The 21,707-nt window shown below is 51.5% G+C and overlaps 2 protein-coding genes across 2 annotated transcripts; both read right to left on the minus strand.

The window, feature by feature from the left end:
- Positions 1 to 2,606: 2,606 nt before the first annotated feature.
- STEHIDRAFT_159196 (uncharacterized protein) lies at positions 2,607 to 6,546 on the minus strand (the record flags this gene model as incomplete). The annotated part of the gene is made up of 7 exons (XM_007306568.1): positions 2,607 to 2,711; positions 2,744 to 3,487; positions 3,551 to 3,699; positions 3,757 to 3,967; positions 4,195 to 4,371; positions 4,442 to 4,551; positions 6,309 to 6,546. 7 exons carry the CDS (start codon positions 6,544 to 6,546, stop codon positions 2,607 to 2,609), a joined length of 1,734 nt encoding a protein of 577 aa, XP_007306630.1.
- A 1,845-nt stretch (positions 6,547 to 8,391) lies between these two features.
- Positions 8,392 to 14,600, minus strand: STEHIDRAFT_38785 (uncharacterized protein; the record flags this gene model as incomplete). The annotated part of the gene is made up of 3 exons (XM_007306214.1): positions 8,392 to 9,089; positions 13,024 to 14,307; positions 14,384 to 14,600. Coding segments are annotated over 3 exons (2,199 nt in total), but the record flags the coding sequence as incomplete, so codon positions are not given.
- Between the last annotated feature and the right edge of the window lie 7,107 nt (positions 14,601 to 21,707).

Genomic DNA, 21,707 nt, shown 5'->3' on the forward strand with positions numbered 1-21,707 from the left:
TCATATCATATCTGTGTCAATACATTACTTAATAACTCACTACTAATAGTGGGTCCGAGCATTCATATTCACTGGAGCTGCCTTTATCACAATTCTTCTGCCAATTCTGATCTTGCGTAATAAAGTCACCGTGGTTAGTCTTTTTTTTTTTGTCTGTCTCGCATATATATCCTCTGAAGCTTATGAGCCCAGATACGGGCCAATATCATAGCAACAAATATAGCCCTCCTATCCATGCTCGTATACGGTCTGTACGAGTATCGACCTGCCATCAGCTGGCGTGTGGAAATTGTCACAGCGAGAAAGTTGCAGGCTCCGAGTGTGCCCAGCATGGGCATACTAGCTACAGCTGTGCAGAATATGGCTATATCCATGATGAGAGTACTGGTTGACGTAGTAGCGCACTCAGCCACTCTGATTCTGCAAGCGGAGGTATGTGGCAGCAAGCTACGCTGTATAATCTGGTTATGGATGTCTTCATCAGCTAGCAGAGATTATCAAGATCCTTGCAGTCTATGTATTGGGATTGTTCTCCGGTTGTCTGTCGCTATGGAGCTTTTCATAGGTGTGTAATTTTGTCTATCCCATCAGGAATATCTTCTAACTCCCACTATTGTCTATCAAATAGAAGGCGTTTGAAGTGGGCGAGGGCATAGCTGGAGATGACGTATATTTCTTCACTGATTTGACCTTCTCAGACCCGCGACTTTTCAGTACCTTTTAAGCAATGTTTCGAGTGCACTATATTGTCCCAGAGCACATAGAGCGGTGTTTTAAACACCTTTTACGTGTTTGAATATTCATTTGGAATATTCATGAATTGATTGACTAGTAGAACCCGTGCACCAAAACCCGCGGTTTAGCGGGTACGGGTCCAGCGGGTACGGGTACGGTAGTCAACTTTGTACCCGCGGTTGGACCCGTGGCGAACCCTATTCCGGCCATTCCGACGGGCCACTCTACACGGGGCAACAGTGCTTGTCCTCGAGCCAGTCTCGATGCTACCATTTAAATATTGGGTTTTAGGACTGTGATTGTGTCAACAACACACTAGAATCACTTGTACAATCTTTGAGATGGAGATATCTCGAAACATTGCTTTACAGTGGAGGGTGGCCCGCCGCCAGAGGACGGTGGTCGTGGCGCTCACAACTTGTTATGGGAGTCGGTTGCGTCAGAAGAAGCCACAAGCCCCATGGCAGAAAAAAGCGACTGCGACTACGATTCTGCAAATTGCTGTAAAACCTCTAATGTGGGCGTGTGGCACGATTGTGGCGTTTCAAATTTCAATCGTGACTGTGACTGGTGTGACGAAGTTCGGGCAGAAGCGCTGAAGCTTTGCTGTCGTCCTGTCACTCTCCTTCGTCATCCTTCGCCCTTCATTTTTCGTCGTCGTCTTCCTCTTCTTCGTTGCTGAGACTTGTAGAGGCAACCTCTCGAGTCTCGGTAGATTCAGTATTTATCTATCTGGTATACGCTCTTTCAAGTCGACTACGAGGCCCACGACCGTTCTTGTTTGCGACCGACGAGCAAACCCGGATATCTCTCATTGTGCGCAGAGAAAGAGCGGATGCCTAGCTCGGACTGCGTATGCGGTCCTTGCTGGCTGCTTTACTCGGCCAAGTGAGATATTTCGGTGCTCGTAACCATCCCGAACAACGCGGCTAGATTGTGACCGAAGTAGTCGATACGGAGAGTCGAGGAGATCCCACATTCGCGGTGTGTATGTCGTATCTTCTTACTCGAACGGCAAGCCATTTGTAAGCTCATCTCAGCAGTTCGTACATCTGCCAACTTCCTATTCCACGGTGCGTGCGTGTCCTGCATATGCAGTCTTCCTTACTTAGCTCATCGCTGACCGTTTACATCCGATGCGCGCGACACAATCACAGACTGATACTGGACAATCGCCCCTGGTCCAACGTAAATACCCAACCCATTCACCTCTGCCCAAATGTTGCCGGCCGATTAGTATTCGCGTTGACGTTCACCCCTGGATGAATCGTCCTCCGTGCCGCCTCCGACCTTGTCGCCTTGGTCTGTCGGCTAACACCTGAGAGTAGAGCCAAGCATGACGTTGGACACTCGCCTTCCGGGTATCTAGCCTGACATGGTGAGTATTTCATATTGTTCATTCGACGACCCTTCTCCTTCTGAGACAACCAAGGCATTCCCAGCTCTGTCGCCTCCTTGCTCCGTGGTGAGTATCTTGGAGCTAGCGTGGCCAACGCACCTATCGGCATTGATCGCTCAAGCCTTCGCTGTATATCGTACCTTGTCAACGAAACTCGCACATGATGTACGTACTTGTGGCTCGACTATCGTTCATATTTTCCTGCGTTTGCGTCATCCATCGTCGCTGTTGAGCGATCTCCGCCTTCTGCTCTTACTGCCAGTCTTTGCATCAATGCGCCTTTATAGGCGATTTCGCCAGCACCTGCCATCACATAAAATGCACATTCAGGAGACATAATATGTACAGAACTCGAGATCATTTTGGAGGCCAGTAACGCAAGGCAAAGTTTTCCCGATCCCAACCTTGCCTGTTATAATATTTAGCGCCACCGCCAACGTTTGTTCTGGCATACTCGTGCTGACTTATGCCCCTAAGAACACCGCACAATATTACCAAACAACAGCAATATGAACCAATCCTCACTATACGAAGTATCCTGCTCCACGAGTTCGTACGACCGGAACGGGCTGACGTGCTGACAATGTGATCAATAACAGCACAGCCAACTGCGAGATCCTGCTTCAAGGCTTTCCATCTCTCCGCAGTCTCGACCTCCGCCACGGCATCTGGCTTCATGGGCCACTGCATCGGCGCATGATAGTGCACTATCGCATCGGCGGTCAGTTGCAGTTCGTGATGAGTGGAGGGCGGCTTCGCTTCGTCTGGGTGGCGGGCATAAGTTAAGATACCTTGAATCTCTAGCATCGATTGACTTGAGAGAACGTGGGGCGGTGCTGTCTGAACGCCTTCATCCACCAAGCGCCGAACGTCGTGTGGGCGGATGGTGGCAGAAGAGGCGGTGGAGGTATCTTGTGTAGTCTCGGAAAAGGAGGACCGGGGAGAATCGTTGAGCCCTTCCTCTGGTCTGGCTTCTACGTCGCTCAGGAGTATTGCCAGTGAGGAAGGCGTGGAGGATGATGCATCTTCTGGAATTTCAGAAATACCAGATGACGGTGAAACGCTGGGTCCTTCCTGCATGACGACCCCTTCGCTGCGAAGAAATAAGGAGCTGGATGGGTTATTGTACTCTTCCTCCGGCTCTTCTGAGGTAGTGCTGGCGCTTTTCTCGATGGCAGCTGGTAATTCGATTTGGCGAGAGACAGGTGTTCGACCACCAATATTGCTCTCAGATGCAGACAACGGAGCGACGGCGGTTATTATGAGCGGTGATAGGATTGTGGCGTCTGACGATGAGGTGTAACTCGTTGCCTCGATTGACCACTCATTGTATTCGTGAGATCCTTCGGATTCCTTCCGTGCGGTGAAGAGTTAGCTCACAGGATTCAAAGTGCGCACGCGCGAGAGAACTCATACAGTAGGCGATGTAATCAATATTTCTTCTAAGTGAACCCGCAGTGCTCGCGGTGTCCTACCCAACCCAGATTCCGACGTATACTTGTGGTCGGGTATGAATGATCGCCGGATCTCGGAGGCCAGGTCATTCCCAATGGGTTCGTCCGCCACTGTCTTCGGCAGCTTCAGGCCCGTAGCTGTGATCCTCATGTAGACGAATCAGTAACCTCTGAACCCTGTCGAATTCTTGCTGCAATCGGGCCTCCTCCTGATGGACGAATCGAAGCTCGTCCTGGAGGGTGGAGACCTTGATATCATATTGCTGTCGGTCCCGATGCCACCGATTTCGTTCGTCGCTGTGCCGGCGTGAAGAGAGCTCGCATACTCGAAGTCGTTCCTGTTGACCCAGAACTTCTCTCTTGAGCCGCTCAACTTCGGCTGATTACATCGATATTAGGAGAGGTCTATTAGCTTCGCACTATCCAAAATACTTACATTTCTCGTCTTTGTGAATTCGTCTCATGCGGAAAAAGTCACTCTCGATTTTAGACAGAGATGTCTCAGACTTCGCCAATTTCTCCTCTAGAGCCGTGTTTTGGTTATCTTTCGCTCTCTTTCAATACTGTTATCTTGCATGGAAAGCTAAAGAATTCGGTATCACGTACCCGTTCGGTTTCGAATCTCGTAGCCCTACGCTGAAGAGAGGCCAAAGTCTTCTCAAGCGTAGCGAGCTGTGCTTCCTGGGTAGCGCTCTCTGTGGTGCGGCTCGTTTCACTCTGATGAAGAGCACGTTCAGACTCGTCGAGCAGGTTCTGCAAAGCTCGGGGAGTGTAGGTCTCTGGCTAGAATATCGCATCCGTTGTTAGTGCGTGTATCGTATCAGCATTTTTGAATCCACGAACATTGGCAGACATTGTATGTGATCATAGGTGGCGATAGGACGGCTTCGTCCTGTAGGCCAAACAGCTTGAACTCTACTGGGTGCTCGATTGAAGGTGCCAAAACGTCGGACGGGGAGGTATCTGACAGCTCACAGTGGGTGATGAACTCAGAACGATGGACTAGGCCCCCAAACGACGAATCTAGTACGTCGAGTCACCAGCATGCTTGTGTCCTGGCCGAAACACTACGATGATGCCGAATCACCTTGCGATCTAGTCATAACTAGGTTCTATGACTGTGTTTCTGGAAGACACTGCCTGAAGAAGCAAGGACTGTCTGCACAGTACGTGCTCGCAAACCATAGTGAGCTGGGGTATATTTTACATTGCGATGGAGAGTTTTACGATAAAATATTGTGGCAGGTAGAAAAACATAGAGGGAAAAGATGGGTTCTACGGGACAATAACGAACCACAACGGGGAAACCACTATTTAGAGCCCGCTAAAGTGGGATCTAAATGTTGGTCGAAATATTATATATGGATGCCAATTTAGCGCTCTCTAAAGCAAAGCTTTAGCGAGCTCTATAGTGAGTTCCATTGGGTATTCTCTGAATTACCTTTAGAGGGTGCTAAAGAGATTCGGGGTTGCCACTTAAGGCAAGCCCGAGGTGCTCGACAGCCTTTAGCGTCCTCCAAAGTCAATCTTTAGCGTTTGTACGGCATTTCTAAAGAAAATGCATAGAGGTCAACGGCCCCAAGCCGCAAAAAGGCCCGAAACGGGGTTGCCAAATCTCCCTAATGCTACACTACAATATCGAACCTACGCTATATTTGGTCTTGTGAATTACAAATATCCTCTCCGGACTGTTCCTCTGAGGCCAACATTCGTCCTCCAAAACCTCAGCACCGCCGTCGTGCCCAAGGCGCGCTCCGCCCTGAAGTCCTCAACGAAAATGAAGCTAGGCCGTGGTAAGGCAAAGAGTACGACATCAATAAGACTATTTCGTCGAATTCAGCTATCTGGTTGGACTAAATGGACAACCACTTACTCGATGAATATGCAATGCGGATCCGACCATTATCCTTCGGATGCCTCTATGATCTTTTGCCCGACCAAGATGCGGCTCAACAGAGAGAATAATTGGGCCGTGATTTGAACAGCATAACGCAGAGAGATCCCCATGGTGGCTGCGCTGTATGGTCCGAGAACAGGCAAGGACGCGACAGCATGGGGTTTTCGTGGTATCCCATGCAGAGAAGAGGGAGGAAAGGGGGTTGGCTCGCAGCACTACAGGGGAGTGTCGCGAAGAACGAGGGGTCGATAGACAGCTCTTGAGACTATGTGGCATTCTCGTGAAGATCAGGACGGTGGGCTTTTAAAGACAAGGTGTTCTTGGTGTTGCATGCAGCCGAGGTCCTTCAGGAAGACAGTAGATTGAAGAAGTTGAACAAAAGCGAGAGTGGGTTCGCATGAGAAGATGAGTCCGCATCTTAGCAAGTGATCTAGTCTAGGCATGTAGGTACAGTACCAAGCGCGAGGTAGCACGATAAAAGACAACGGGAAGGTGTTTGTGCGGCGAGGTATTCGTGCGACAAAGAAGAGAGCGGCAGGTGGCGGCGGGGTGAAGTCATTTATTTGGTCGAGCCAGCAGGAAACCTAGCAAGCAAGTAACGCTCGTCGCATCTCATGCATTTGTTGGCCTCGCAAAGCGTAGAGGATCACATAAACCATTAGAGAAGACTGCGGTGACACGACAGCTCACGAACGCTCAAGGAACGTCACCTGCACGAATTCTGTCCTGGCCGTGAGACAGATCGCCTTGCATCAGATGACTTTGATGCCGGCCAGCAGAGGTGGGAGAATACAAACCGAATCAAAGAATTCGTTGAACGTACAATCCCCGACGCCAGCGCAACTAACAACCCAGAAGACAAAGATCAAAAAGTTCCCACAGATATCACGCTCAATCCAGCCCCGGTCGAGGTGCCTCAAATGGTCATCGACGGCGAGTTCGTAGTCGGTGACTTGGATAGCGAGGACGAAATGGGCGACGATGGAATCGATGTTCTGGATCGTCCAGTTGTTGTGCGCGACGGGGGACGAGGGCGTGAGGCAGCGGAAGAAGCGGGTCATGGAGGGTTGTAGATTTTCTTTGTCTGTTTGGATTGATGGATTTGGGCGTCGGTATGCGGTCAAGGTGAGAGAAGAGAGACAGGGGATGCCAGCTAGGCGGAGTGACAGGGCGAGACTTAGATAGTGGGACTTCGCCTGTGTAAGTAATGGATCTCCTCGAATGGCAGACTTTTGGATAGCAACGGCTCAGGAATTCAGCGAGTTCGTGCGTGAGTTCCTCCGCTAAAGTAAGTCCGAATGAGAACACAGCGAGATACACAAGAGACAAGAGAGGAGAGGGAAGAAAGAGAAGGATGAGAACGTACCGGCCTTGGTACCGCCCTTCACGACTCCAGGCCTATCAGGCAGAGATTGCAGAACTCGCTCCCCGCGCGAGGCGACGCGCTGTGTGCGGATGCGGTTCCGTACCCTACAGAGCAACGCCGATGGAGAAAAATAAGGATTAGTGAACGCGATCGCAAAACATACCACGGAGCTCTTTGTCTGCCTTGAGACACTATACGTACTACATCCCGTCCCGACCCACTCATACCCGTAGCCCCGCAGATCGAAGCAACGACCGGAAAACGAATTGTACGCACAAGTGGTGACCACGATTATGCCTTGGTACTGCACTTTAGACCCTGGGCGGTGGGCTATCAGCTGACCGTTTCCAGGCATAGAGAGAGAAGACAAAAAAGATCACGCACGATGACGCCCACCGACTCGTACATGTTCACCACCACGCCGTTCTCGTCTACGATGGGCCCAGCCGGTATCTCGCGCTCGGAGAACATATGCACGACATCGAAGACGGCTGTGTTCATCATGGCGGTAGCGATAGGGTGCCACGGGTTCGAGCCGTCTGCGGGCGGTGGGTCGTCTTCTGAATGTTGGCCGACGTACGTGCCTATGCTAGAGGGAGGGGCGGGTGTTTTTGGGAGATTGGAGCGTCACTGGCTTGTATATGGGCGAGATGACGGCTGTGTCCGTGATGGACCATTTGAGGTTGCAATGGCGCGGGCGTGTGTGGCATTTTCATTGCGTGAGAGGAGGCAGAAGTTGAGGAGGAAGACGAGACAGGAAGTCGGAGAGAGGATTTAAAAGACGACGGGTTCAACCCATTCGTCTCGGTATGGACGTGGGGTATATCTTCTATATGTGGAGGGGGGCAATGCTCGAGCCGCCACTGGGACAGGTCACGTGCTGGGAATCCGCGCGAAAGCTGTATTGGCTACGCGACCGACGCGTAAATGGAAAGTTCCGCGCAAGTCCTGTCCGAGCGCGTCGTGCTGGCATGCCTTCGAGGCATACAGACCTCCTAGAAAATGCCACAGACCTCTCGCGGTCCGGGAATGACCCACATGTAAGATAGATACTATGTAATGCTTCATGAGCACATCTGCTTATTTTATAGAACACAAATGGCTTTGGTAAAGTCAATGCATAATGTGGACTCAGTGCCACAGTCTACTACTTCTTGTCTTGAGCTTTGCCAGACGACGAAGACTGTCGGACTTTTTCGATTAACAATAGAGAGTGATCCCTACGGGTCTGATGGGTCTTGTGTATGGAACAGAAAACAAGCCCATAGTGAGCAGTGAGCCAGTCTGACCGGGTAGTACTATGAAGTAGTAATCCCTCATGTTATCCTCGGTACATCAACTCCCCCTCCTCTTCGTCCTTGTCATCCCCATCCTCTTCGCCATGTTCATCCTCTCCTTCCCCCTGATCATCACTCTCGTCCAATGACAGCAACTCTGAGCTGGAGGCTGTCCCTGATGCTGTTGGAAAGCGACTGTTCCACCCAAGATCAGACCTGTGTGGCACGGACTCGGGTGGAAAGAAGCATGCGGAAACGTACACTTTATAGCGCTGTAACGCCGCAATGACCTGCTCTAAACGCTCGGGCTTCCGTTTGAGTCGTGCCTTGATCGGCACCTCAGTGTCCTTCACGATGGTCCTATAGACTTCGAGTTGAACCTGAAGCTGAGCGTCTAGCATCCTTCGGATAACGGATTCGTCGAGAACGAGTCCGACAGCAGCAAGACGAGCCATTTTCTCAGCAAGTAGTCGTGCCTTCTTCTCCGCAGCCGCACGCTTCGTAGCTACAGCTTGCGCCGATGCATCTAGGAACAGATCGCGAAATACTCCAGAGGCACCGCTAGCCTCCGCTACACGCTGAGTCGCCATAACGGAACGGTGATCGTCTGGACCAAAGAAGACCTTCATGAACTTTTCTGTACCGTTATGGTTGCGCTCTATCTTGGCAGAAGTCAGCTCAATCGTCTGTGTCGGGTGAGCTCCAGTTTCGAGGCGAGTTTCTCCTAGGGAACCCTCGTTTGCGTCATTCGTTGAAGGTGTGAAGCGCTCAAGAGGCGTAGACCGTGCTATGAGACCATCATCAGCGAACTCCGTAGTGAACCGTTCCCAGGTCTCGAGGCAGCGAACAAGTCCAGCGAGGAAGACAGGTTGAAAGAAGGGGAGCGTGGGCATGAGTTCGTGAAGGGCAGTGATAGATTTCGAATGCTCCCAGGGAAGGGGCCAAGAGGCGCGAACAGTCGCTTGCCTTTTTCGGATGAACCGCCCCGTTGGCTCCCTCGCTCACCACGTGTCGCGCTCGACTTGGAGAGACGAGAGTCGTCGACGCGCCACCTCGGGACAGGCCAAGTATTTACTCTAGTTCAAGGCTTTTTGTATAGGTAGAAATTATGTAGAGCATATATATCAAACAGCACCATGTGATACCTTCCTCTTTTGTGCGCGCTGAGGCGAAGCCGGAAGAATGTCGTCCTCTGAATTCGACGGAACACTGGTTTTACGTTTCGTTCGCTTCCACTTTGACACGCGTTGTTGTTGTGGCGTCGATGGCTTGTCCGGACCCTGGTCTCCCTTGGGCTGCTCGCCGTGTTCGGCCTCCAATCTAAGCCTCTGTAGTTCAATACAGAGTGCATTGGCATGGGTCCATGCAGCATCTGCCTGTTCGAGCTCGGTTGTGTAAGTTGCATCCAGGTGGGTCCGACCTAATTGCTCCGCTATTGATCCTATGCGAGGCGCAAGCACGTCCAGTTCATGGAAGGCGCGTATGAGCGTCTGTGCGTTGATGCTAGCCTTCGCCTCACCCTCGCCGAGCTGCATGATGGACACCGTGTTTGGCTTGGGCGCTGCTGATGGTTCCTTTACCGTGAGATTCTTCTCAGGCTCTTGGTTCTTCACGGTCTGCGCCTGCCCCGTCCTCTCCTCATCCTTCTCCTCCACTGCTTCCACTACCATCTCTCTCTCCTCAACATGCCCAGGCTCTGACCAATCCATCTCACTGGCACTAGCGTAGACGGATGTCGCCTCCTCGGTAAGTTGAGCATGGAACTCTCTCCAGTCCGCATGCTCCGCCCTCACCCTGTCATCTTCACCGGTGTCCGTTGAATCACCACCTAACGCGTCTTCACCCTCTTTCTCCTCGTAGATATCCTGGCCCTCACGTAGCTCGTCCTCAATGCTCTCAACAGCCTTCTGTATCGGGCCGGTGCCATCGCGGGGAGCATCGAGTGACGTGAGGGTGCTCGCAAAGAGGCCTTCGAGCGCCCTGGCCTCTCCTTCGCTCGTGGGAATAGGTATAGATGGGATCTTTTTTCCCATCTGTCGTAAAGCGTCCAGCGATAAGATGGCGGCGCGGATATGCTTGCACGCGCCTCCTCGGTGTTGGAAATCTGGGCATGTACAAGTCGTTGCACCACCGATGTCCACGTTGATATCGTAGACGATGGGAGTCTTGTCGACGGATAAGGCACCGGCCGAATAGCATTGGAACGTAAGCCGTTTTGTATTGAGGTCAAACGATGGCGCGCCCACTTGCTTACGGTCAAGCAGGGCCTTTGCAGCATTGTCGCGGGCCTCGTTGGGCGCCAAATAAGCAAGGGTTGGGGGCGCTGGTATGGAAGGTTCCGAAGCGGTAAGCAGATGTTCAGCACCGGCAGCTCGTACGCGTGTCTCCCAGCCTTTCCTCTGCCGCATGCCTAACGCCCGCTGATGGAATATGGATGGTAGTACCTTGAGTGTCAAGATCCGAACAAGGACATCCAGCCGAAGTGGGCGGTTGTTTCTTCGCCAACGACGCAAGTGTTTGTTTTTGAGTACTTCATTGAAAGATTCGAGGTGGTTGGTAGTCGGTAGGACGCCTTCGAAGGTACAGCCCAGAAGTGCTGCAGCGATGTGGCGACCATGATCGGACCAGGACTTCCAAACCGACTCGTGCTTCACCCAAGTCCGCATAAGATAGTCAAGGTGCGCTATTCCTCCATCCGCTGCCGCCGCCGCCGACTGATCCACGGTCTTCAGCAACTCTAGGGTCTCCTTCTCCGATTCGATCAAACCGACCGCCTCTGAATGCTCGAGTGATTTGATGAGAGCTTCTTCGATGCGTAAGAGGCGAACGGCAATCTCAGCCGCTCCAACCATCGGTGAGTCGCTTTTGAGGTGCCGCTTGCGGTGATTGGTCCAACACTGACGAAGATGGAACTTGCAAAGAAGTAACCAGATATTTGGAAACACCTCGAAGAGCGCATTACGCTCCTTCGAGTCCGAGTCCGTGATCGCGACCTTTGCGAAGAATGCTTGAGCGTCGCGCTGGCCCAGCGAAGTCTTCCACTTGCCTAGAAGGCGTGCGAGAACTTCGGTATTATAGCCGCCAGCAGTGAATTTGTTCCCGGAGGGGGCAGAGAACAAGAAAAACGCGATTGGTACACCTTTGCGCTCGTCGTCGAGAGCCATTAAGATGAATAGTAGAATTTTACTGTTGCAGACGCCGAAAGTACCGTCCATGATGATCTGTGAACCATGTCCGTACCTCCACGCAGCGTCGTTCATGTCTGGAGTCGCGATGCATACTTCGAAGCGGTCGTTGTTCTTTGTACGAGGAGCATAGTGGAATACGGCTTCGGCGAGAACGGGGTGATACTCGGGAGAGGAACGGTCGAGCCAGGAATCGATGTTACGGTGAGGTGCATTGTTGACGTCGACTCCTCCTAATCGCTGATGCTGGCGGTATAGGGAGCGGGAGTCGCCTTGCTTGAGTACCCAGCGGTACTGAGACTCCTCCCAATTCTTCGGCTGTGAAATGTATCCGCGGGTACGTACCAGGCGGCTATTCTTCTCTCTGATATCTCCCCATGTTGAACCGTCACTGAGCTGATCCAGTGCAACCTTCCAGACATCCGGATGCAAAGGGAACGGAGGGAGTCTTGCGAGTTTTGCAGAGCGGCACATTTCATTGTGGTGAAAGTAACCTCGTATTCTGAGGACGACTTTGGTTCCGGTAACGTACACGATCTCGCAATGCCCTAAGCATGCAGTAAACGAATATGTGGTGTGTCGTATCTTTGACCCTCGAGCCTCGTCGCTTGAGCCGCATTTACTGATGAGTCCATGGTTAGTTAAAATTCTGACTGCTGTCAGTGTAGTCGAACGCACCACTGATATAGCACCCTTTCGGTGAGGACCTCACTCCCTGTCTTGCTTCCTTTATCCCTCCAACGTGTACTCCACCTTCCTCCAATCTGTGATCGTGCTCTATCATCTAACCCGTACCCCTCTAGAAGCCTCTGAGCCTCCTCTTGCTCCATGAGATCTCCCGGTGCGAAGACATGGTCCACGATATTCACCTTATCTTGGTGAAGAGAGTGGATCTCCTTTTTTTGGTCGCCCGAAAGCCAGAGCTGCTTCACAGGTATGTCCGAGGCCAGTGCTCGAGCCGTAAGACCAGGGACGACCTCACGATTAGCCTCCTTCGAGGAGTACACGACAAATTTCGCGGTGGCAGGTTTTGACGCTTTCGTCGGGGTGAGGACCGGTGAGGGCTGAGTAGACACTGAAGAACCTCCAGGACAGCGGGGCGGATTAGGGTGGCCAGTGGGGAGCGAAGTAATAGAAGGTTTAGGCGTGGATTTCCCGCTACATTCAGCGGTACTAGAGGGAGTCTTGGGCGCAAATTTGCCAGGGGAGAGGTTTTCAAAGTGGAGGGTATCGGCAGTGTTGGCGGGTGTCTGAGCTCGAGGCTTCGCGTTCTTACGGGCCATTGGTCTGAGACAATGTGTGGGATATATAACGAGGGCCTGAGGATGAGGGTGGATGTCTCGAGATTGTAGGACATACATATCCAATTGCATACGAGGCTTCACCTCCTTGCACTGTGGCACAAGTTCTGTCGAGTTCATCTTGAGGACTCTTTGTGTAGTAGTACTGGGCATGCATGTGTTTATTCATACGGTACAATTTAATATACATATCCTTCCCAATTCATAGACAGACGCCTCTACAGTGAGCCATGAGTTACTGCATTGTGGCCTGAGGTGGCGCGTCGACGACTCTCGTCTCTCCCAAGTCGAGCGCGACACGTGGTGAGCGAGGGAGCCAACGGGGCGGTTCATCCGAAAAAGGCAAGCGACTGTTCGCGCCTCTTGGCCCAGGGAAGGCTGTCGAAGGAGGCAGTGAGGTAGGCTTCACCGGCACTGTAATTAATGAGCAGGTCAGGGTTACTGATAGCACGACGGATGAAGGAGAGGAGATCATCGTGCAGCTTCTTGAGATCGAGATGGTTGGTCCCTTCTCGGCGTGCCTGACGGGTGTATGGTGCGAATATACAGTTGTAGGCGAGGGCCATGCAACAAAGTTCGGTTACAGTTGCGTCGTCTTCGAGGGAAAGGAAAAGGTTCGCCTCCATGTGGCTCCACCTTGGCTTCTCCTTCCGGTCACGAACCATGTAGAGATATGTCTTGTGTTCCGAAAGGTAGGCAATGAGGTCGCAGGCGGCAACGAAGGTTGTTTGGAATCGATTGGCGCTGGTATCGGCGAAGTTGACGGAGGGTAAGCGTTTCGAGCCGGGGATTGTTTTGATAGGGAGCCAGTACATGCGAAACATATCCTGGTGGCCTTTGTCGGGGCCCTTGTTGTTGTATATTGCACCAGCGAGCATCGTAGACTTTGGTCCACCACGAGAGCTTTCCTTCACAGCTTTCCGAGCAGCGTCTGAGTCAGTAGCTGAGCGAGCGATAGCGTTTGCGTTCGCTTTGTTGGCAAGAAGAACGGGAGGCGTGGCGCCTTCGATCCGATCCCATGAGTCGGCCATGCCATCGCAGAACCCCTTCCCACAGTTCATCTCCTTGTGCATACAGCACCCGACGCGAACAGACCAGTCTAGGTCGTGCTGTACGTTCTCCGGCAGCTCCTCGAATGCAATGTCCCCCAGCTTCCTAACCATACTAAGAAAGGCGTCCATAAGCGATGCGGTCTGCCCCTCTCCATCAAGCCCATCCCAAGAATCCGAACCTCCAGCGTTCGAGATAGCCAAGTCGAAAACAGCAGAGAGAAAGGTCGTGCAGTGCTCAGGAAAGGGTAGAATAGTGCTGAGTTTTTCGAAGCCGAGATCGCGACGAGTGACTGATTTTTTCCAGTCCTCCTGAAGAAGCCTAGCGTATTTTATAACGTCCTTAGCGTGATCTCCGTGGACTACGCGAAGTTTGCGAGCGAAGTCATCAGGGGAGAATGAAAGCTGGAGGCGCTTGGCTAGGGGACTGTTCGTGAAGCGAGAAGAGATACGGTCGAGTTGTTGACGGAGTCCGGTGAATTGAGCTTCGGCGGTGTGTGAGAGTGTCTTCTCGATACCGAGAAGTCGATTCTTATGTGTGAAGGGAAGTGATAGGTCGTCGTAATTGGGTGTGAGCATGGTTACACGGCGGGATTCATGGGTAACCCCGCCGATCGTCGTCCCATCCGCACTGTGACTCAAAGCTATATGAAACAACACGCATATAGTCAGTCAAATGAAGTGGAACAGTCGAAAAGAGGCATGGAAATGAAAAGGTACCGGGCGCGAGTGTCATTTCCATCCCTAGCTGGATATCGGACGCTATCCCCGCTTCCCTGACCGCTCGTGCAACAGTCTTGCGACTGATACTGTGCGAGACAGCTGCACCGAAAGCTTTCCCCGTAGCCAGCAGTAACCCTCCGACCCGACTCTGTGCGCAGCCCGCATCAACGTACTCTCGCACAAGAGATCTAACCTCAGGCGTATATGCGCCCTTCTCCACCGTCTTCCACACTCGAGCCTCGTTCAACTCTACTCGCATCTCTCGGTTATCGCTTTTCAGGTCGTTCGTGTTCCTCTTTTGTCGAACGAGACTCTTCTTCAGCAGCCGATAGTCTTCCTGGAGAGTAGAGAACTTGGAGTGTACCGATGATAGCGTAGACTGGCAGGATTCAAGCGAGGACAAGAGTTGTTGGTTCAGGGTTGAAAGTTCTGTGATGCGATTCTGGTCTGAATGATACCGAGTTTCGTACGAGGTGTTGACTTGAACGGGTCGAAGAATCAGACTTTGAAGAATAGCGAGTTCCGAGCAAAGAGTTGTTTCACGAGAATGAGCAGTGGAGAGATCTTCATGTAGCAGAGCAATCTAGCGAGCACCACGTCCGAAATGATCGGTAACAGTGGCACATCATGTTAGACAAGCACTAACCTTCCCTTGGAGATCTAGATTGGAGGACTGAGCAGCATCCCTTTGTATTGAGTTAACCTCAAGCTCCTCTCCGAGCCTCCGACCGTACCGCTGCCAGCGCAAGCGCTCCTTAGTAACAGTACGAGAATGTGATCGGTTCCGCTCCAATTTCTTTTCTGTAGCTAGCAAGGTCGCCGAGATCCGAGTGTAACGTTGATCTTGAATAGAGAGGGTATGTCGGAGCTGATCTCGCTCCTGTACATGTTCTGATGCAAGCTCTTGAGAGTCCTTTAGCTGCTTTCCAAGAGATATAAGCTGATTTTGAAGTTCCTGGATGCATGCTCGAGAGTTGTCTGATGCTGTTTTACTGCGAGTGCTCATGTTTGATGATGCTGCTGAGGACAAAGAGGAAGGAAGGGGAGCAAATGATTGTATTGTATTGCAGTCTGTACTAAGGAAATGAGCCGAAGCCTGAGAGCCGTGTCGAAGCCGCTTTTTCCGAGCAGCAGCAAGGGCTTCTAGCTGAAGCTCAGTTTTTGCCGATTTGGGTCCCATAGCGTGAGCACAAGCACCATAGATATAGCATAAGTTATTAGAGTCAGAGTATGACCAGCAGTGAGTTCACGGAAGCCCAAGAAAGCAGGAGGGCCGAGATGGAGGACGGAGGAGAAGACGACGCGCGTACATTTTGCACGGAGCGGTGCCGCACGGTCAACTTCGCGCGTACGACGAGGAACGCGACGCGTAGACGCGTCGTCTGCTCTGCGGTCAACTGCGTTCAGTACCAATTGTACGAGAACCCTAACGTGGACACCTGTGCTCTAATGTCAATAAGCAAATGCTATAGGCCGATGCATATCTGTAAAATGGACAGAGCGATTGGGCCGGTGATTTTTTCTCACCTAGATCTAACTCATTTCCCGATACCGCGCGGCCGTTCTCGGTCAAATTTTGACCGTTTTTAAATCCCATTGTACAAGCTTTCATTTTGGATCCAAAGAACCAGTGTAAATATTTGTACGATTTTAGGGAGGCATATAAGCAAATGGTTAGAAAAAGAGGTTTGCGACACAGGTTTCGAGGTGGCCCGGACCAAAAGTCATGTGATCGCGTCGTGGGAACGCATTGTGGCTGCTTAGACATTGCCCCCCTCCACTATATGTGTGTCGACGGGTGTGATGGAAGGACATTTGAGCGGGTCCGGCATCCATTCTGTCAGCACACATTGAACCAGCATAATATTATAATTAGAAGAAAGAGGCTCGTCTCGTCAGTCCAGATGAACCCGGACAGCAAAGACAGTGAAATAGACGAACCATCAAAAAAATGCTGTGCGGCTCCGCTCTTCGCCGTTGTCTCCCTCTCTCCCATCTGAGGTTTCATAGCGGACGACCCGCCGTGTGCTGGACGAGGAGTGAGAGTGGCCTGGGTTTGGAATTCGGGCGCGGCGAGAAGAGCGAGGTAGTTCTCGGCATTCTGTGCAGTAGTGGTCAGAGGCTGCAAGACATAGACTCGCATCCAAGAACATACAAAGTTTGTGTAGAGATACGAGCAGAAGATGTTCAAAGGTTAGCCTTGGAAAAGACGAGCTCGGAGAGTGCGCAGTCAAGCAGCAGGGCGTACCGTGAGGGGTGACGATGAGAGTCGAAAGAGGGTTGGATATTGGTGGGTGAGTGGGGAAAATATAAACGGAATAGACGACTGGCAGAAGGCATATTAGCTTAGGAGACAAAGGAGGAGAGAGAGGACGGACCGGCCATTGAAGGAGGACATCGTGGGTGTAGTGTCGACGATAATGAACCGAACCCACACTAACAGACACTAACTCTTGTCGTGCCCTATACGCATGAGAGAAAGATCAAGATTATAGTGCGAAATAGATGAAAAGACAGCGTACCATGGTCGAGTTGCCGCAACTCGAGCTTGATGGAGGTGTTAGCAGGGCCCGGGACACTCCTATGAGGGTTGCCCGGTTTGAGTTGCGTATTTTTACGCGATCTGAGGGCGAAGCCCTCCTATTGGCAAATTATTGGTGTGGACCCCCACATAACCTCAACTTTTACCTAACCTAACCTCAACTTCCCCTAACCTATCCAACAGATGTGACAGAAGTTGGTTCTGATTAGGCTAGGTTAGGATAAGTTGAGGTTATGTGGGGTTATGAGGGTGAAATCGAGCCTGTCTCGCCACACAAAACCCGCCAATAGGCGCCCTACCCTTCCCGGAATTTGCATATCTTAAGCCCTCACCAGGCTGAAATTGCGTATTTTTACCTGTTTTCGAGGTCGCCCTTCGGGCAACCCCCATATAGGAGTGTCCCGGGCCCTGTGTTAGCCCTGAGCTACATACGCGTTCGGCTCATGGTAGGAGGAACGCGATTGCTGGTTCTCGGCTAGATATTCCGTCCTGCTGGCAGCATCGCGCGCTCTCACATCATCGATCATCCTCGACGACGTCTTCTCTTCTCCTTCTTCTGCTCGTTTCTCTCCATCAACTCTGTCCGCTTCCGCTTCCTCATCCAGATCTTTTCCATAATCTCCCAGAGAGCGGACCCAGAAGCTTCCCAGTACCTCTATCCCACAAGTCGCCTCTTCAGTTCGTCCTTCGAGGTGAGTAAGTGAAAATTACTGGTGATTGCGTCGATATACACCTTGGAAAGAAACTGACTACTCCGAATACAGAGCAAGTCGGCATGTCGTGCGCTTTGTAGACGGACTTTGCGTACCCGGGCAGTAATTTTCTGAACGACATCCTTGCGGTCCTTTCGGCTGAGTTGTAGATATTGGAAGGTATCGTCCGTGACCGTTACAACCACCATGGCTCCGAGTCCTAGTGCTGATGCAGAGCTGGTTTGGGCTTTCGCGGGTCGAGGCTCAGGAATAATGTCGCCTACACACACACTGCATCGACCGCAGTCTCGGTGAGTCCCCACAGCTCCAATCCCGTTGAACACGATGTTAATCTGACGTTGTATGCATATGTCTCGGGTCCACGCTGCGACGATCAGCAATAGCGCAATGCAGACCTTCTTCTTGCTGTCGCCGGTAGGATTTTTGCTCTTGCACGATCGGCGTCGTTTCTTCGGTCTCAGCGTGCATTCGGGGTAGACTTCCTTGTCCGGTACGTCGTCTTCATCCATATCCTCCTCCTCCTCCTCCTCCTCCTCCCCCTCCTCCTCCTATTCCCTCTCTTCCTCTGCATCCTCGTTCTCGTCACCCTCACCATCACGTTTGCTAACGTTCTCATCCCCATCATCTTGTTCTTCCATCGAATCCGCTTTAACGTCGCTACCATACCCTACACCTCCCACCTCTCCTACATCTTCGACGTCGACGTCCATCATGACTCCCTCAACAAGTGTCGTATTGCCCTCCCATATCAGGGTCTCTTCGCCCGGCCCTCCAACCGACTCCGACTCGATACCCGTATCGTTCGCCATCAAGATTCGTCCGTCGGATTCTCCTTGACGTACGTCAAGGCTTGCCCACGCTGATGGTCGGTAAAATACACGAAGACCTCTCCCTGGGTATCTGGGACCACCCGAACGAGTCGACCAGCACTCTGAACGAGGGATGAGGCGGTGCTGGGCCCTGGGAATATGACAACTTGCCGGGCATCTGGTGGGTCAATTCTGAGTTCCATAACCGCGGTCGCCACGAACCCAGCGGCCTGACGGGTGTCTTCTGTTTCGTATGTACAAGGCCGTGACCCTATCTTTTTTACAATCGGGGCAGGTCATCGAGTGCATGTGACGGATTAGGGTATATTTATCGTTCTGGAGCCCTGGCGGAAGAAGTGAACGAAGATAGACGGCGATACGATGCCCGGCCTCTATGTTGGAGAACAGGAAGAAAGTCGGTACGTCAGATGCCTTCGTCATATCCTCGGAAACTAACTAATCCAGATCGCGAAACTGATGAGTCGTGTGGGCGTAAGACAGCTCTCGGAAAATGTAGTTGACGTTGTGACGTTCGCACTCGCGGCGGTCCAGGTGATATTTCCCTTCGCTGAAGCCGAGTTTGCTGAGTACGCGTTCCGTTTGTCGTCCAGGTTCGAGTGTAGCCGAAAGTGCGACGACTGTGAGGTCCTTTGGTGCGTGTGCATGAATCGTCCATATCTCTTCGTATGCGTTGTGAAAGTCGGGGCCACAGTGGGACACAAGGTGAGCTTCATCAACGTATAGTACCTTCCATCTCTTCCGAAAAGTTTCGTTGTTGATCAGTCTTGAACTCGGGCTTCCGTAGGGCCTCTGGTGCGAGCGCGATGACTTGGAACTTCCCCGACAGCACCTCTGCCCAAAGATCACAACCTTCCTCTGCTTCACGCGCAAGGTGCTCCGCGTTGATCACCATAGACGTTATCCCTTTCGCAGTCATCGTTTTGGACTAGTACCAAAACAAGGTCAGTAGTGGCTCGCTTTCATATATGTTCGTTGCTTATATTTTCTTACCATATCATCTTCCAATAAATTAGTTGGTTCCACCACGACGATAATCATCTCTTTCTTCAACGGGATCTTTTCGGCGCACACCACTGCGATGTGCATTCGGAGTCCTTGGTGAGCGTTCTCAGAGGTTCCGAGGTTTGTGCATGCCTTCGCAGGTGTTTCTCCATTATGAGTGATTGACGTACATCTGTCGTTGATTTCCCCCGGCACGAACAATATCTCAACCATCCACTGGCTTCCTTCAGATCCCTGGCCGTTGCATGGGCACATATGTCGCAAGTAGCATTCATGATTGTAATTATGTTCATTCGCTAAGCAGGTCATGTTGTGTTTGGAACGCCAATCACCACGACCATTCGGCAAGCACTTTCACGTCCTCAATATGGCGCATGGGTTGAGAAATGCAGGAAGACCGTGTTGGTTGGGGAAGTGTGATCCTTTTCTCTTCGTTTCTTCCTCCATAGGCTGAACGCCGGTAGTTATCGCCGTCAGGGTTGTAGACGACCTTGTAGCGTGAATTATCTCCTAGTAAACTACCCGGTTGCGATACTTTCTTTCCGCCCTGTAGCTGTTGATTTGGCCTTGCACACCCTTCTCGAGGTCGTCGCGCTCTCTGCATTCCAGCCCTTGCAGAAAACGTTGGCCGGATATCTATCTAACTATTAGTCCCGTCGTAGATGCGCTGACAATCAATGACATCGTCACCATGGTTCAAACGTCTGCAGTCAGACCCGGCCTTGGCCGGCGTTAGCTGGTCAGTCTGCTCAACACATGAGAAGCCATCCCAGCATGTGGAACTCGTACGTTTGTCTACTACTTCTTTTCGCAACATAAAACTGTCTTGCCATCTCTTTCAAAATACAGGTGCAGTGCTTCAAGCTCTGCGCTCATGTGCTCAGCTGGTGTCTTCGAAGCTCTGCAGAACGTCTGGCCGTCCTGGTCCAAGCACTTGTGACCCTATTGATACTATTTACGAGTTAGTGAAGTATTATGCTAACAGAATTATTATCAACACCCGAGCATTTGTCGGAGTCCTGCTTATCGCACTTAGCACTTGATTCGTGGCTTGAGTGAGCCGACGAGATTGGAGGTGTGGCGCGAGCTATTCGAAGATCCGGCCGAACTCGAAACCAGGTGAGTCTCGACTTTCGAACACATCGTGTCTGACTTCGGCACAATATCCATAAACAGTTTTGACTCTTTCTCCTTTTCGACCTGGTGTCTGCGCGCGCTTGTACTTATTCATTATTCAGCCCAAATATATTTTTGAATAGATAGCGAATTCCAATGCCCGACAAGAAGATGTAGAGTGTTGTTCATCATGCTGTCCAGCCGCCATTGACACATTTCTGGTTGAAGTCACCGGTAGGTTCAATTCATTCAATTTCTCATTCAATTTCTAACCCCTTTCTTTAGCTGATAGTAGGGTGATCAGTGGTGGACCGAAAAGTACGGGTCAGCAGCAGAGAGCTCTTGGCCACAGCTTAGCAGGTGCGCGTGCTTGTGCCCGTTTCCCTGTCACTTTCCTCTGCCGCAGCATATAAATGAGAGCTCGCACATGAATCCAGAAACTGAAACATATTCCAGAGACCCCGAGATCCGTATTGAAGCCGGGATGACTGTCGGCGGGGACGATGACTTTGCGCTGAATGGTATTTGACGTTTGCCACTGCCTCAGTCGTGAAGCCGTTTGGGTCACCATTGTGTGCGCTCATCGTCTATCTAACACTACTGATGTATCCACGAAAAACGGTGCTGACGCCGTGTTGAGCGTAGGGCAACTGCTCGTACGATACATGTCATACTACAACCCACATTCTGGGAGAAGGATTGCCTGCGTTGTCATTTAGTTTCTTCTCCTCGCTTTCGTATCTTCCGCTTACATGTGTGTGTTGCTTTCTTCCATAGCTTCCGCGGGAATCATGGCCAACTCGATACACATGGCTGCTCTCAGTCTGTTCGCCGGAGATGAGTTCACCGCGAATGGCTTTGTCGCCGACGATCCTGATAGCGGCGAAGAGGAGGACACGCCCATGATTCTTACCTTACCTTACCTATGCCCACAAAAATGAGATTTCTCAGCACTTCGAGGACTTGCAGGAACCCGCAAAATTCGAATGTTGGGCCCAAGTCCCCTCATTGTTATCTTCGAGACTTTCGAGTGGATAGAATGAGACCATCCCTCCGACTCCCGCTGCGTATTTCTTACTTTTCAACGGCACCTCGTCACACATACACATTCGTAATTC

This window comes from Stereum hirsutum (assembly GCF_000264905.1).
Source record: "Stereum hirsutum FP-91666 SS1 unplaced genomic scaffold STEHIscaffold_11, whole genome shotgun sequence".
Taxonomy (NCBI): Eukaryota; Fungi; Basidiomycota; class Agaricomycetes; order Russulales; family Stereaceae; genus Stereum; species Stereum hirsutum.